Source organism: Nanorana parkeri, unplaced genomic scaffold (assembly GCF_000935625.1).
Source record: "Nanorana parkeri isolate BGI_ZX_2015 unplaced genomic scaffold, ASM93562v1 scaffold1296, whole genome shotgun sequence".
In the NCBI taxonomy this organism is placed as follows: Eukaryota; Metazoa; Chordata; class Amphibia; order Anura; family Dicroglossidae; genus Nanorana; species Nanorana parkeri.
Genome location: NW_017307564.1, coordinates 286,037 through 302,695, shown reverse-complemented (window position 1 = coordinate 302,695; position 16,659 = coordinate 286,037). Strand labels below are relative to the sequence as shown.

At 40.4% G+C, this 16,659-nt stretch overlaps 1 protein-coding gene across 4 annotated transcripts in view; it reads left to right on the top strand.

Moving 5' to 3' along the window:
- The window catches only part of STAU2 (staufen double-stranded RNA binding protein 2), a 219,266-nt gene that overhangs the window by 105,127 nt on the left and 97,480 nt on the right, over window positions 1–16,659 (top strand). For all 4 annotated transcript variants that reach the window (XM_018569180.1, XM_018569179.1, XM_018569178.1 and 1 more), the window contains 3 exons: window positions 708–845; window positions 12,987–13,118; window positions 14,349–14,406. In XM_018569180.1, the coding sequence (XP_018424682.1) occupies window positions 708–845; window positions 12,987–13,118; window positions 14,349–14,406 (328 nt within the window). The remainder of the gene's footprint in view (window positions 1–707; window positions 846–12,986; window positions 13,119–14,348; window positions 14,407–16,659) is intronic.

The window sequence follows — 16,659 nt, the reverse complement described above, 5'->3', positions numbered from 1 at the left end:
GCAGATCTGGTCTGTGGCTCAAATAAGTGTATTTCATGCTTGGTAAAAGCGTGTTTCCTTTTTTTCCACAGTTCCACGGTCATACAGAATTTTTTCAATAAAATGTGTGTGCACAAAATGACAGGAAAACATTGCTATGCATCTCCATCTGGCACACAAACATTCGGTACAGTGTCCACCCATGACACATCAGCGAATGCGGGTCTTATAATAAGAAAGCCCATTAGAAATAGTACTAGAAGTAGTAGAAAGGTAGGGGTTGTGGGACAGGCTATTTACGCATAAAACAGCCTGGCACTTGGGGGGTGCCTTTGGCTCATGTTCTCCATCACCTGGCTGACTGCCAAGTATAAAAAAAAATCCATATTCAAGTAATTAAAACTAACTGAACATAGTAAACCAAAATGTAAAAAATGATATAACATGTAACTAAAACTAAATGAACATTGTATTTACTAGACCGTAACCATACGACCTAATAATTATACAAAAATACAATACATTCTCTTTCCATCTCTAGTCCAATGATGGCACAGACCCAAGTCTAGATCTAAAATGGTGAAAAAACAGGTTCATTTATTTTATCCTAGTACTAGATATTTTCATTAAAGTCACAGGAACCTATTATATTCATTTTGTGTTGTTGATTGTTGCATCCGCAGTACTTCATTTGTCCAGTGTATAATTATTTGGCTATTTTTCCCTAGGCTTCCCCAGAATATGGCCAGGGAATGAATCCAATCAGTCGCTTGGCTCAGATTCAACAGGCTAAGAAAGAGAAGGAACCTGAGTATGTCTTGCTGTCAGAGAGAGGAATTCAGCGCAGAAGAGAATTCATTATGCAGGTAGTGTATCAGATGTACAGCTTTTTTCTGTCGTTTCTCTCGTGAAACATGTTGCTGTCTTATAGAATTTAGATGTATAATGTTACTGAGATTTGAAGGTTAATATTCAAATCTCTGCCTTTAAATGCCAGTTCAAATTGGCGAAATTTAAAGGTTTATGATTACCTTACATGTTCTAGACAGGATACCAATTTGTAAGGGGCTAAATTTGTTTTAGTTAGTCAGGTTCTCTGCCCAACTTTAATGTGAAGCTGTCACAAATGCAGGCAATTTAAACTCCAGTGATGTGTGTGTATATAACTGAACACCATGAAAAATGCATATTCAAATTGACAAAATGTTGAATAGATCAGTAGATCTAGAGATATAAGTAGCTGAAGTTATATGCAGATCTCCTTTGTTTCTGAAAACATAAATCCTAGATCTACTGCTTCCTACTTGGAGTCTCCCTTTTGGTTAGTTGCCAACTATCACATATAAAGACCAATAGCAAAGCCTCAGAAAAGGAAGGTTTCAGTTGTTTTAGATCTGCTGATTTTCTTTTGTTATTGTATGCTGTGTTTGAATTACCTGGGATTGTGACAGGTTTATTTAAAGCGGACGTTGAACCATTTAATGTAGTTCCTGCACCCAAAGGAGACTAAATCTACTGTTGCTATTGCAGTTGTCAACACACTATACATACTCTGGTTGGAGCATGAACTAGAAACTCGTACAATATACAAACCATGCAGTCCTAGTATTGCAGAGACCTTATCACTGCAAGGAATCTTTATACAACCCCAATTTTTAACAAATTTGGACGCTGTGTAAAATCTACATAAACCCATATTTTATTCACAATAAAAAATAGAAAACTTATCAAATGTTTAACCACTTGAAGACCAGGTGTTTAGACCCCCTTCCTGGCCAGGCCATTTTTCAGTACTTGGCGCTGTAGTACTTTGACATTTATTCCGTCATGCACCGCTGTACTGAAATTAATTTTTTTTTTTATATTGTTAGGAAACAATTATTATTACCCAATTTTTTTGTACAATATAAAAGTCAGGGTCACATCGGGTAAATAGACACCAAACATGTCAAGCTTAAAAATTGCGTGCAACACGCAAAATCGCAAAAAACTACCATGCACAAAATTGACCATAGGCGATGCTTTAAAAGCTTTTACCGCTCATCAGTTTAGTGTTATCAGTAATTAATGGCCCTAGAATTATTGCTCTCACTGTGACGTTCGCGGCGATATGTAACATGCGGCGTAATGGGCGCAATCCTTGTTTTCGCAGATATGCGCACCCGACGCATGTTTGCAGCGTGCATGTATGGGTGGGGGCTTTAAAAAAACATTTTGTTTTTTTTTATTCTTTTTCATGTGTAACTTTTTTTGGGAAACTTACATTTTGTTTTTTCCTTTTTTTTTTTTTTTCACTTAACTTTATTGCTATCACATAGGGGGCTAAGAAACCCCGCTATGTGATAGCAAAATATGTGACAGGTCCTCTTTATGGAGACATCAGGGGTCTCCAAGACCCCTAATGTCACCTAGGACCCCCATTTCCTTACAAGGGCCGGCCGGGAGGTAGTTAAACTGAGAAAATGTGTCCTCTGATCTGGAGGCCACGATCACTCACGTGGAGATAGAGAAGGCGATTTAATAGCTTTCCTAATTGTAAGGCTTCTGGCCCTGATGGCTTCCCCATGGAAGTGTATACAAAATATGGAGGTTCTATACTTCCTACTCTCCACCAGACATTAAATGAGGCTTTAAAATTAGGTCATCTGCCGCTTTCCATGTACGATGCCACTGTTCTTCCCAGAAAAAGTAAGGATCTTCTGCTTCCCGACTCCTATCGGCCTATCTCTCTCCTTAACAATGACGCTAAGGTTTTGGCTAACAGACTTCTCTAAAATCGCATCCCTTATTCACCCAGATCAATCTGGATTTCTCACCAAATAAATCGACTGCGGTCAATATTCGCAGGTTATACAGGTGAAACTCGAATAATTAGAATATCGTGCAAAAGTAATGGCAGTAAGTGCTGCAAAAGGGGCCCAAACCAAGTACTGAGTACATATGCATGCTTGTACTTTTCAGAGGTCCGATATTGTTCTATGTACAATCCTTGTTTTATTAATTGCATGTAATAATCTACTTTTTTGAGGTTGTGGATTTGGGGTTCTTGGGGTTTTCATGAGCTGTAAGCCATAATCATCACAATGATGACAAATCACGGCTTGAATTATCTTGCTTTGCATGTAATGAGTCTATCTCGTATATTAGTTTCACCTTTTAAGTTGCATTAGTGAAATAAATGAACTTTGCACGATATTCTAATTATTCGAGTTTCACCTGTACATGACTATGCAAATTCCCATTGATAACCTAGATAATAGGGCTTTGTTGGCCTTGGACATTGCGAAGGCCTTCGACAGTGTCGAATTACGTTATTTATGGGTGGTACTTTCCTCTTTTGGGTTTTGGACCCCAATTTTGTAATTGGATTTGTCTTCTATGTTTTTCTCCTTCGGCATATGTGAAGGTCAACGGCTCCCTCTCCGAAAATGTTTTACTTCATAGAGGCACCAGACAGGGCTGTCCTCTCTACCCTCTCCTCTTTGCCATGGCTATTGAGCCATTGGCCGCTTTGATTAGGTCCTCCCTGGACATTGTAGGTTTCAGACGAGGTGGAATAGAGGAGAAGATTGCTCTATATGGAGACAACACTCTTCTTCTCTTTTTGGCTGAAACGCAAGCCTCGCTAAGCGCAACTATGTCTCATCTATCTAAATTTGCCTATTTTTCAGGACTAGCTGTTAACTGGGACAAATCTAACCTCCTGCTTCTTGACACTTTACCGGTGTCCCTCTCAGGTGAGGTGACACATATGAAGATCTGCTCTTGTCTTACTTATTTGGGGATCCAACTTTCCCCTGTCTGGATGCCTACATTGATACTAATTTATTGCCCTTACTAGGTAAATTCAAAATTCAACGGACAGCATGGCTTAAACTCCCTCTCTGTCATAGAATCAATCTCCTTAAAATGCTATGAATGCCTCAACTTCTGTACTTTCTGCACAACTCTCCTGTTTGGAGATGGGCAGGGATATGTACTGTTGATCAGCTGTATGTCGGTGGCTCCTTGTGCTCCTTCATGCAGTTGACGTCACAATATCACTTAACCGATAAACACCTTTTCAGTTACCTTCAGGTTAGACATGCTCTCTGATCTCAGTTTGGGATGGCTCCGCTGCCCTTATGCCCCACTCCTGTCTTGGATGCACTGGTTTGTTCGGTACGCACAAAGGGCTTTCTCCTTTTTTATACTCTAACTTGATGAACAATTCCACCTCACTTTTCTTGACTAAAGCCAAAGATAGATGGTTTCAGGATGTCGGACCCATCACAGACGAGCTCCATAATGACCCCTTAGCCTCACTTTCTGCAACCCACAGACGTATCCAACTCTTAATTCTACATAGATCGTACCGCACACCTGAATTTCTGGTTAAAATAGGTGTTTGGCATGATTCATCTTGACCAAAGTGTGGCTTCCACCAAGGTGCTCTGCTGCATCTCCTATGGAGATGCCCCAAACTGGTCAGTTATTGGAGCCAGATAATTACTGTGCTTAACTCTGTTTTGAATGTCTCAATTGATTTTTTACTGCTCAATTGATTTTTCACTGCTCACCTGCCTCCTAGGAGGATTGGATCCCTCCATAATGTCTACTCATTTAAAGATGGCCATTCACAGAGCCCTATTTACTGCCAGGAGACTTATTGCACGTACATGGATATCAAACTCCCCGCCTTCTGTCTCGGAGTGGATGACGGAATTAGATAAGTTATACGCACAAAGGCAATGATCCTATCGGAGGAGAGGGCTTGATCGCAATTTTCCTTGATATGATCCCAATTTCTAAATTTTAGAACCATATAATTAAAATCTTCTGTTCTTATCTCTTTATCAATAACATTGTGTTTGTACAGTTTTAATTATTGCTAAAGGAGCCTCTGCCGCTACGTGTGTCTTGTATACCTATGTACTTGCTAAAGCGGTTCAACAGCTGTGCAACTGTAATTGCACATGGTTTTCATGTTGTATCATGCTTGAAAAACACTTGGTTGTTTTATTGTTTGTCTATGTACGTTATCGTGTATTTTTTTTTGCTCTTTGCAAAATTTTCAATAAAAACGATCTGATTTAAAAAAAAAATTAACTGAGAAAATGTATTATTTTAAGAATAAAATTGAAATTGATGGCAGAAACAAGTCTCGAAAAAAAGTTGGGACAGGGCGGCAAAAAGCTGGCATAGTAAATAGTACTAACAAGGAAGAGCTGGAACAACATTTTGCAACTAATTGTTAATTGGCAACAGGTCAGTAACATGATTGGGAATAAAAAGAGCATTTTAGAGAGTCAGTGTCTCAGAAGTAAAGATGGGCAGAGGTTCCCCTATCTGTGAAAACCTGCGTCTAAAAATTGTCAAACAATTTCAGAATAATCGTTAATGTAAAAAAAAGACAAAATATATCATCCACAGTACATAATATCAAAAGATTCCAAGATTCTGGCCAAAATTCAATACCGGATGCCCGTGATCTTACGGCACTCAGACAGCACTGCATTAGAAACAGGCATAATTCTTTGATGGACATCACTGCATGGGCTCAGGAATACTTAAAAAAAAAATCACTATATGAACACAGTTCGCCATCCATACAAAAATTTAAGTTCTATCATACAAAGAAGAAGCCATGTCTGAGCGTGATCCAGAAATGCGTCCGGCTTCTCCAAGCCAAAGCTCATTTAGAATGGTCTTTCGAAAAGAGGAAAGCTATTGTGTGGTCAACTAAATTGATCTTTTTGGCAACGATGGGTGCCAAACCCCTCTCTGGAAGGAGAAGCACCTTCCAGCTTATTAGCACTCAGTTGAAAAGCCTGCATCTCTGATGGTATGGGGGTGCATTAATGCGTATTGAATGGGCAGCTTGCACATATGGAAAGGCACCATCAATGCTGAAAGATATATCCAGGTATTAGAGAAGCATATGCTCCCCTCCAGAGGATGTCTTTTTCAGGGAAGGCCTTGCATACTGCATCTATGACAACAGCATGGCTTCAAAGAACAGTCCGGGTGCTTAACTGGCCTGCCTGCAATCCAGACCTTTCACCAATTAAAAATATTTGGCACATATTGAAGTGAAAAATATCACAAAGAAGACCTAGGACTGTTGAGCAGTTAGAATCCTATATCAGGCAAGAATGGGACAACATTCCTCTCCCAAAACTCCAGAAACTGGCCTCCTCAGTTCCTAGTTGTTTAGAGTGTTAAAAGAAGAGGGGATGCTACACCTTGCAAAACATGGCCCTGTCCCAACTTTTTTGAGACGTGTTGCTGCCATCAATTTCAAAATTAGCTTATTTTTTTCTTTAAAATGGTACGCTTTCTCACCTTAAACATTTGATGTGTTTTCTACTGTGAATAAAAATGGGTTTGAGATTTGCAAGTCATTGCAGTCTGTTTTTGTATGTTGATTTCACACAGTGTCCCAACTTTTTTGGAATTAGGGTTGTAATATTCCCTTATTGTAAGTTCACTGACAGTGTTTTAAAAAAATTTGAAGGCCTTGCAGGTCCAAGTGGTAGTCACATATTTGGTTTTAATGACTAATGGTTATTTTCTCCTGGATGCAGGTTGCATGTTCTCAAGTGTCCTTTTGTTCTTGAAAATCATTAAGAGTAGAATTTGGCTCCCATGGTACCCATGTAAACCAACTTACAACAGCAACTGTAAATCTAATCCTCCTAATTGTCTCTCATTGTAAGTCATTGTAAGTCTTCCTTACTGGACTGTGTTTGCAGCTAAGTTATTTGTATTTGAAACTGAACTTGTGGTGAGTCATAGCTCACTTCTTAGCAACACCTTGCTGTCAGTCCAAGCTTCTGAAAGGAAGAATGTTCAACTGCATGTACTAGAGCCCTGTGTCGAATATTGTGCGCCTCCTAAATTTCATGATGCCACCCACATACATTGCAGTGATTGGACCTTGTATATTAGATGGCAGGTGATCTGTAATTTTCAGAGTATGCATTGTTGCAGTTCAGTCAAAAACATAAATAGGGAGTTGACATTACATCTTATCCTTGCCCTAGTCCTCCATGTACTGCATGTATAGAATTTTAAATATCATAAACCCTTAGGAGGATGATAAAGAACTTACCCTTTCAAAGGTTTAGGTATCATGGCACACCAAAGTACATGCCATCTATAACGACACAAGGTTGGGCAGGAGATGCACCTATCTGGACGTCATGTCCTAAATATTTAAGACGCTGTGAATTTTTTACATTGATAAAGTTCAAATAAAGTATATTGAGGCAATTTTTAACCCCTTCATGACTGAGGCCTTTTTTTAATTTTTTGTACCCATGTTATATTCCACATTTTAGGCCTGAAAATTACTTAAAACCCCCAAACATTATATATTTTCTGAATGCAAAGACCCTATAGAATAAAATGGTGGTAGTTGCAAATTTTTATGTTGCGCAATATTAGCACAACTCCTTATTAACCCCCAATATTTAGTGAAAAATTTAATTAAATGCCCCAAAACACAACAAAATACCAATTTTTTTAATGAAATATAAAAGATGAGGTTACAACGAGTAAAACGATACCCAACATGCCCAGGTTACAAATTGCGTGCATCTGTAAAACGGCGAAAAACCCCAGTACCCCAAAAAGTCCATAGACGCCGCTTTAAAAGCCCCCACAGGTCATCAATTTAGAGATACCCCAAAATACTGGCCCTAGAATTATTGCTCTCACTCCGGCGTGCGCGGCGATACCCAACATGTGTAGCGCGTTCGTCGTTTTCATACGTAGGCGCACCCGACGCGTTTTTATTTGGTGACGCGGGGCGGGGGACTTTAAAAAAAAATGTAAGTGATGCAATCTACATCGCTCCCGGTCCCATAGAACGGGGAGGGGATCGATGAACGGAAGTTCGTCGACCTCCTCCCTAACTCCCCGCGGACGCCAACGGGACGCAGAAGCGATCTGGCGACAGGTAAGTCGCCAGGATCACTTCTGTTGTAAAGCCGACAGTCGGCTCTACAAGTTTAAACAGAGTCCCGGCGGCAAAAGTCACCGGGAGTCTGTTTAAACAGCCCCGATGCTGGCGACGTACACTGTACGTCGTCAGTCACGAAGGGGTTAATACTTGAACAGCCACTTTTACCATTTAAGTATTTATCTACAGGTATTGAATCCCTGTTTATTTGTGCTGCAACTCATTTGGTTTTATTCATGTGGCTTCATTCACTTCATAAATGCCTTGTAACTGCTGATCTCCGTAAGGTGTCAGTGTCTATATAGAACTACTCTGAAACTGTGCAGACATCAATTCGCATTTATTTTTCAGGAGTACCGGTACCTGTGTTTGAAGGAGTCTTGGTGTATTATTGCTAAGCTGCTTTTGTCACAGATGTCAGCACTATTTTCAGTTACTTTAATAGCTGGATCAGATAGGTGTACTTTGCACATCATCACTGCTAATTGTACTATTTTACTGAATAAGCTGTGTTGTTGCTCTTTTAATATAATCTAATTCACACAATGAATAAAATTGTTTGAGAATATGTCTTCATATTTTGTACACAGGCACCTGAGTCTCATAGTGTGCTTGCTAACGTTTAACATTATAATGCTGATGGCCGGGATGGTTGATACAGCTGTCTGTGGAAAGTTTCTGGGTCTCACCCAAGGCTGAGTAAAAGCTGTGTTTGTGGTTTCATCAGACCACATGCACTGTCACTGCTGGAGCTGCCTGGAGCAACCTGCTGTCTTCTGGTAGACTCACACCCACAGCCTGATGAGTGGGATTTTTATGTGCAAATTGTGCATCCCTGGAAATAGACTTTCAACGAATGGCCAGGAAAGTTAGTAAAATGGTAACAAGAAGACTATGCTGCCCTGTAACTTCTGTGGAGGATTAGAGTGCCATAAATGTAGATTAATCTGATTTATACATGCAAGGGGGTAGTTCATGGGCTCCAGAAGCGGCAGGTGTTTTGCCTGTGGCTCAGCAAAATCCGCAAACAAGCACAGAGCACAGCGCCTGGCACTTTTCTGTATGTACTGTGTTACACTCGCCACACAATTATCTCCACATGAAAAGCACACATGCCGCTTTTACCTCTAAGCCATTCGTTGCTCATTTTATATGACCATTTCCTGTTTATATTAAACAAATTTTCTTATTAAAACGTTTGCGTGTAATCATATTACTAGGACATTTGTTCCATAGGGAAAAAATTATACACTTTTTCTAGTATGGAATGATGCAAACCCACAACGGTAAACGTACATGTATCGGTTAACGCACAATACATTGTATAATCCAAAAAATTAGTTTGGACTTTTTCATAGCTAATTTTAAATGGCTAGCCCACTCCAAAATGAATGTTCTATTTTTTATAGAGTGGAACAGCATCCTCCACAATGTCTTTTCTTTTGTCTAGGAGTCTACATGGGAGATTTTTTTTTTTCCCATGCCAATACAGCTGTGATCTGTGGAGAACCTGAGCTGAACTGCTTTGTTACTGGCATCAATCTTATGGAGAGTAGTGGTTGCCAACTTATGAGAAACAGTGAGCCTCAACTGGGGCCCCTGACATCACCAAGGGGCTGCACAGGATATTCACTACATGTAGTGGTTGAGAGGGCTGTCAGGTACTGCAGCCATACTAGAGGGGATGATAAACGGAGACCGTAGACATGCTGCGAAATATTGTGAAAGACTCCGAACATGTTACATGGGACGAATGGTGATTACTCCTATTATCCCGGTTCCAGTGACCACTGGCCCCAAGGAAAGAAAGTAAGAGAGAACCCCATATGTTGAGTTGCCAAAACATAAATGTTTTGGTGACAAATGTCTAAGAGATTATTCCCTTCACTTTGCTCAGTACTCCTTGTGTACAAAATTAAAAAGTGGAGGTAAACCTCCCCACTGGGACACAAATGACAAGTAACATGATGGGTTTTAACCATTCGCTACTCAGACAATTTTTTTTTCCATTTTGGATGAAGTGTAAAGGACAGTTTAGCTACAGGATCACAAATACACTTGAATACAAATGGTGTGACGTTATTGGTCAATCTTGCTGTATCTGCGCACATTTCTGGCAGAAATCTCCAATCCTATTTAACTAATGTTTCACAAATGGAAGATCTTTACGGTATCTTTCTCAGTTTTTATACATTTATGACATACATTATATTGCCAAAAGTATTGGTACACCTGCCTTTACACGCACATGATCTTTAATGGCATTCCAGTCTTGGTCTGTAGGGTTCAATATTGAATTGGCCCACCCTTTGCAGCTATAACAGCTTCCACTCTTCTGGGAAGGCTGTCCACGAGGTTTAGAAGTGTCTATGGGAATGTTTGACCATTCCTCCAGATGCGCATTTGTGAGGTCAGGTACTGATGTTGGACGAGAAGGCCTGGCTCGCAGTCTCCACTCTAATTCATCCCAAAGGTGTTCTATCGGGTTGAGGTCAGGACTCCGTGCAGGCCAGTCAAGTTCCTCTAACCCAAACTCGCTCATCCATGTCTTTATGGACCTTGCTTTGTGCACTGTTGTGCAGTCATGTTGAAACAGCAAGGGGCCATCTCCAAATTGTTCCCACAAAGTTGGGAGCATGAAATTGTCCAAAATGTCCTGGTATGCTGATCCCTTAAGAGTTCCCTTCACTGAAAGCACAAGTTCAAACCAGAAAACCTGAAGTATAGTCAAATGAAAGAGCCTTCAAACTTCTTCATATGTGGAAGCCATGTATCCAGTGCTGCAGTTATTGGTTCATCTTGCAGGGAATATACTAGCATTGCGTTTTGTTTAAAACACGCATACACTTTGAAAGTAGATATGTAATCTAGCAATACACAGAGGGTTCTAATGGTTCAGGCTTTAGCAGTTTCACCATTGTAGGTAGTTTGCGGAGCACTGGACTAGCTATTTGACCTGCAGTGATTAATAAACCTTAGGACCATACATTTTAATGCAAGGCCGTATTGTGTGATTGTGCACAGGGCCATAACTATGTATGATGGGGCCCCATAGCAAACCATTAAGAGTCTCCTCTCTTCTAATTTCTTTTAGTAATGCAGGATATTAACTGCTTTTATAGCAATCATATTTAGGTTCTCAAGTTATAAATACATGATTTTTCCAAATGTATTTGCCCTATGCTTTTGCTACCTTCATAAATCCCTGTGTAGCCAGACATTCTAAAGCAATAGTTACTACTTTGAATCTGCCGAAGTGCATCATGCTTGTTCGTTGTTATCTGTGAGACTGGCTTAAAATCGGCCTACCTGCTTTCGGGTTTTTGTTTAAAGTGACATTAAACCCTTACATATTTTTAAATCAATGCTACATGATGATTCTTACTGTTATCCATGCTTGCTTCATACCTCTTGGCTGCTGTTTCTTTAAAATCTTCAAAGTTCAGAATGCTGAAGGGGGGGAACGTCCGCTCTGCCTCCATCCTCCCCATGTACTTGCGCGCCTGTGCTAGGACTACAGAATTACGTAACAACGCACCCTGCATGAGGTGTACAGGACCGCCTACTCTTGATTGGCAGCGGCTCACGTGTGCTGTTGCTGTGATCGGATGAGATCTCTCATTCAAATCAAGGTTATATTTTTGTCTTGTGTATATGTCCATGAAGCAATGTAATGTGTATGATGGCTCCAGCCTTTTTTTTTTTTTAAAACAAGCTTTATGTTGTATGTGTATGGATTGTGGAGCAGTGTAATGTTTACATTATTGCAGTCTTTTTTTTTTTCCTTTTAACAAGTTTTATGTATGCTTAATAAAAAAGCATACTTAAATCTTGTTAAAAGAAAAAGACTGATGCAATGTAAACATTACATTGCTCTACAACCTATACACATTAAACATAATGCTTGTTTAAAAAAAAAAGCCAGAGCCATCATACACCTTACATTGCTTCATAGGCTATTACGTATTCATCAGTCTTGATCTCCTGTCACAGAGCCGTGTCGGTCCCGGCCGCATCGGGCACAGCGGATCTCGGGACCGAACACGGCAGTGACAGATGCTGATACAAGTGATCGAGCGTCTATAGAGACGCTCGATCGCTTGACTGTGTTAAGCTCTCGGCCGGCCGTGTAATTACAACGGCCGGCCGGGAAGCAGCTCGTCGGGCTTCACTGTCTGCTCGTCGTGGACGAGTGGATTTTTCGAGCCCTGGTCATAAAGCTTGTTGAGAGAGAAAAAACAAAACCTCGATGTGAATGAGAGATCTCAGCCGATGACCGCAACAGCACACAAGAGCCACTGCCAATCAAAGTAGGCGGTCCTGTACACGTCGGGCAGACTGTGTGATTCTGTAGTCCTACCACAGGAGCATGCACAGGGAGCGACTCCATGGAACACAGGAGGAGGATGGAGGCACTTGCAGAACAAAAGTTTCCCTCAGCATTCTGAACTCTGACGATTTTAAAATAACAGCAGCCAAGAGGTCTGAAACAAGCATGGATAACAGTAAGAACCATATTGTAGCATTGATTTATTTCAAAATATGTGAGGGTTTAGTGTCACTTTGACTTCTATGTTATTTTTGATGACCGTGTACACGGTAAAGTGACTCTAAACTCAGGAGTTAAATGTATCTTATTTGTGCATCACTCGGCTGTCGGTCCTCAAATCATCTCTGAATTGGTGCTGACACTGTCCTTCCTTCTAGAGGGTGGCTACTTGTTTCCCATGGTCGCTGTGTGTTGTAAAGTAGCCACTCCTCTAAGCTCGCTCCTGTGATGGACTACAAGGTCACGTTTAATTTGCTAATTTGTACTGAGATTGTAGTCCATCACGGGAGTGAACTTGGAGCGGTGACTACTTTATAACACACGCAGGGACCAAGATACACATATAAGGTCCAGTTTTGTTAATAGTGCCTAATGCATTTTTAAGATTTAACTCCTGAGTTTAGTGTCGCTTTTAATATTGGTGTCACTCAGTATGTAGAGGATTCTAAGACTGCCGGGATAATGTTAATGTTTCTTGCATTATGCTTTTATCTTATATATTTTTCCTAATAGGTCAAAGTTGGAGAACAAACTGCCACTGGAGCTGGGCCCAATAAGAAGACAGCAAAGCGAAATGCTGCAGAAGCCATGCTGTTGCAGCTTGGCTATAAAGCTTCAACACCCGTTGCAGAGAGCAGTGCAAAGGTAATATACAATATCAAAGCAGCCATAGAGGAGGGCAATAATAGACATTCGCCAATACTTATTGTAGTTCATGAGTATTCCATTCCCCTACCCTCCCCCACAAATACAACTATACATCAATACATTAAAATGACCTTGTCAATTTGATGGTTTTACCAACCCATATCTGTAAAAGAAGACTGGCTATACTCTCATTTCATGCTTCTCCCACTGCCAAATTTCTCTCCTATGCCAAGGAATCTTCTGCTGAGCTGCACACCAGATCCAACTCTTCCAGGCATATCAATCTCCATGGTCCTCAGCAGCTGTCACTGGTTCTTCCTGCCGACCCCCATGTCATTACTGTACCCTGTAATGGGTGGAGTTCAGAGAGAGAACCAAAAGGAGCTGTGGTCACAGTGGACAATGGCCCAACTGAAAGTGCATAGTTCACCTGAAGATTCCTCTGCGTGATAGGAGCTTAACAGCAGGAAAAATGAGTATGTCCTGCCTTCTTTTACTGATGTATATAAACTGCAGAAAAAGAATATCCAAGGGTGCTGGGATTTCAAACACTTGTTATGAACTTAAAAATACAGTCATTCAGTTAGCTCACTGGCTCCAAATAGGCTGCTCACATCAAAGAAGGATCCCCTTCAGTAGTTGTCAGGAAAGTCACTCAATACAAAGAAATGCAACAGGGTCAAGAATCCCAAAAACTTTAATAGTCTCTTAAGCACCATCACATAAAAAAAGCCAATGCGTTTTTGTGGCCCACATCATGCTCCCTTTATCAAGGGTCAGTTATCTTTAACCAAGCTCAGATGGAACCTTGCACTGCAAAGGTTCCCTCCCCGCAGCCTCCTCTCTAAGGCAGTTTCGTGGTTGCAGGTTATCAAGTACAATGCAGGCCCAATAGCCGGAGCATTGGGGAGGAGAGTGCCTCACTTCCAGGGGAGTGAGGGATAAGGTAAAAGTTCTTTTTTTGGCTACCCTAGGAATAAAGCAGCATTTAACCTGATCTGTGTGTTCTGAGCCGGCAACTCGGGAGCTATTTAACCAGATGGCATTTTTAGTAGGTGGGCAAAAACCAGCAACCCATAGGGCAAGGGTTAGTTATCAGATCATTTACTTTCTGTATATATTGTAACTTATCTTTCGAAGTTGTACCTTTTTATTGGTTGTGTTTTGATATTAGGGTTCCTCAATATTTATATAGTTTGAGATGACTTTTTTTTGTCTTTCTTGCAGCAAGCAGAAGTTCAGAGCTGGGGAGATCAAGGTTCTGGGGCATCTGACCAAACAAGCAGTAAGTATTTTCCTGCATACTATATAGAGGGAAAGAGCACACTCTGATTTTTGATATAATTAATGATGGTGAAAATCATTCTGTATTGTGCAATTTAATACACTAGTGTGCCTTGAGAAAGGTTTCTGGTTAGGCAGTATAATTACATTTGAAATCCCTACAGCACACCAGGTGGCTTCTTTAGTTTGTAGTAAATTTAAAGGGTCTGACATTTAAAAAAAAAAAAAAAAAATACTATGTAGTTCATGGGCTTGATGTAATCTGTAGGTACAGGATTGTGAGGCAAGTTTAAATTAACTGATACACAAATACACAAATATAGTTTATTATTTATATTATGTTTGTAGATGTAATGTCCTTAGACATATTGTGGGTGTTGTGAGAAAATTAGTTGTCAGGTATTGGTGTCCCTGTAACCCATGTAGCTGTTTTCAAATTAATTTTATTGTTGATGAAAGTTCATGGTGAAGAGAAGGGAAGCTTTAAGTTGCATAGTGGTGTGATCATGAAAGCCATTTTTGATTGTGTTTTTGGCTTCTTACTTTGTTTCAGAGGACAACTATATTATATAGTACATTATTAAAAATCTGAAATCTGGCCCCATAACATTTCATTATTAGGGAAGACTACTACTAAAACAAATGGTATGGAGTATGACAAATCCCTGGGAATAGAAATCTTCTAGCTAAAAAAAACATGCCGTGATGGTGCTTCTATTACTGAGAGCTATCTTTAATTAGGGTCAGAACTTGGCCTCTAACTGCCTCTTCTACCCCAGTTTCTGCACCACTGCTTTGTCTCCTAAGTTGAGTATTGTTATATGTTTCGGTGCTTCTGACTTGCATAACTCTGGTAACTGGATGTGGCTCATAATGATTTTGGGCCTGTTCACACGATATCAGGTGTGGATCTGCAGACGCGGTGCTGCTGATGCAGTGCGTTTTTGCAGTGTTTTGGCCCCGTTTTTGATGCGTTCCAGTTAAAAAAAATAAAAACTTTTTTTTTTTGCTGGAGTGGGGCTGTCAGTATGTTAGCTGCAGTGCAGTGCGTTTTGCGTTTCCGGTCCGTTTCCTGACCTTACAAAATGTGACATGCAGTATCTTTTCTGTCGTAACCTGAACGGACTGCGCACGTGAGAACTGTAGCCCATAAAACACATAGGGATACATTGGGATGCATTTTTAGTGCAGGAGCACAGAAAACAGATGAACAGGGCCTAAGAAAGAAAAACTTTCCAGGTTTTATTGCACAATACAAAGAAGTGCATAGTATCCACACACACACACTGACACGTACTCACCAGATTTCCAATTTTTCATATTCTAGCAAGGGCCTTTTGGTTATGTATGGCCATATATAATCTACCATTTGCAAACCGTTTTTCCAATTCAAGGCAGCATCCATTGGCCATTAAAATGAACTTAATCACACATTGAGTTTTTACAACGTGGCATGTTATTGTGCAATTGATGCAGTCAAATGTTGGCTTTGCATCCAGAAAGGTAATGTAGGACAAGCAGACCTCTGCCTGCCATTTCTTCTTAGGCAGATATACAGTATGCCTCTCTGTGGTTCCCTCAAGTCACCTGCACTCCTTAACTCTATGATGTCGAGAAAAATGAATTTATTTAAGGCACCCCAAGTAGCACAGTAGTTGATCTGTATATGGACAGCTTATGTTTAAACTGTTTTTATATTTTATTTTTAATTTTTGACGATCTATATAATTCTGTTATCTGCGACATCTTGTCACTGTGTAATGTTTCTTCACTGTACTGGACTATGGCTAGGCCTTCAGATTCTTATTACCCAACCTGACATTGGCCTAGTGCATGCCAGATGGCTTCCATTTTCTTATTCTGCTTCATTCTACTGGAATGTAAGTACTGTAAGTCTTGCACAGTCTGAGGAGCTGCTGTGCCTTTGTCTATTTTATATGCCAACAGTACAAACTGTACGCAAACATAGTGTGTGTGTGTATATGTATTTTCACTGTTTAGCCAGATCTTTTGAATATAATCTTATTGATTTGGCAGCTTTATTTCTGTTAAATCATTCATACTCTTTTTTTTTTTCCTGTCCATCGAAAAAAAAAACTTTCCATCTAAGCGCCGTTACTATGAAATGCACAAGTTGGGTAGAAACCATTTCGCTAATCAGTAGTGTTTTTGGAGGAAATTAACTGCTTGTCCTCTTTTTCCTGCTGCCTGTGTGTGCGCCCCCCCCCCCCCCCCCCCGGCCCCGTCCGCGCTC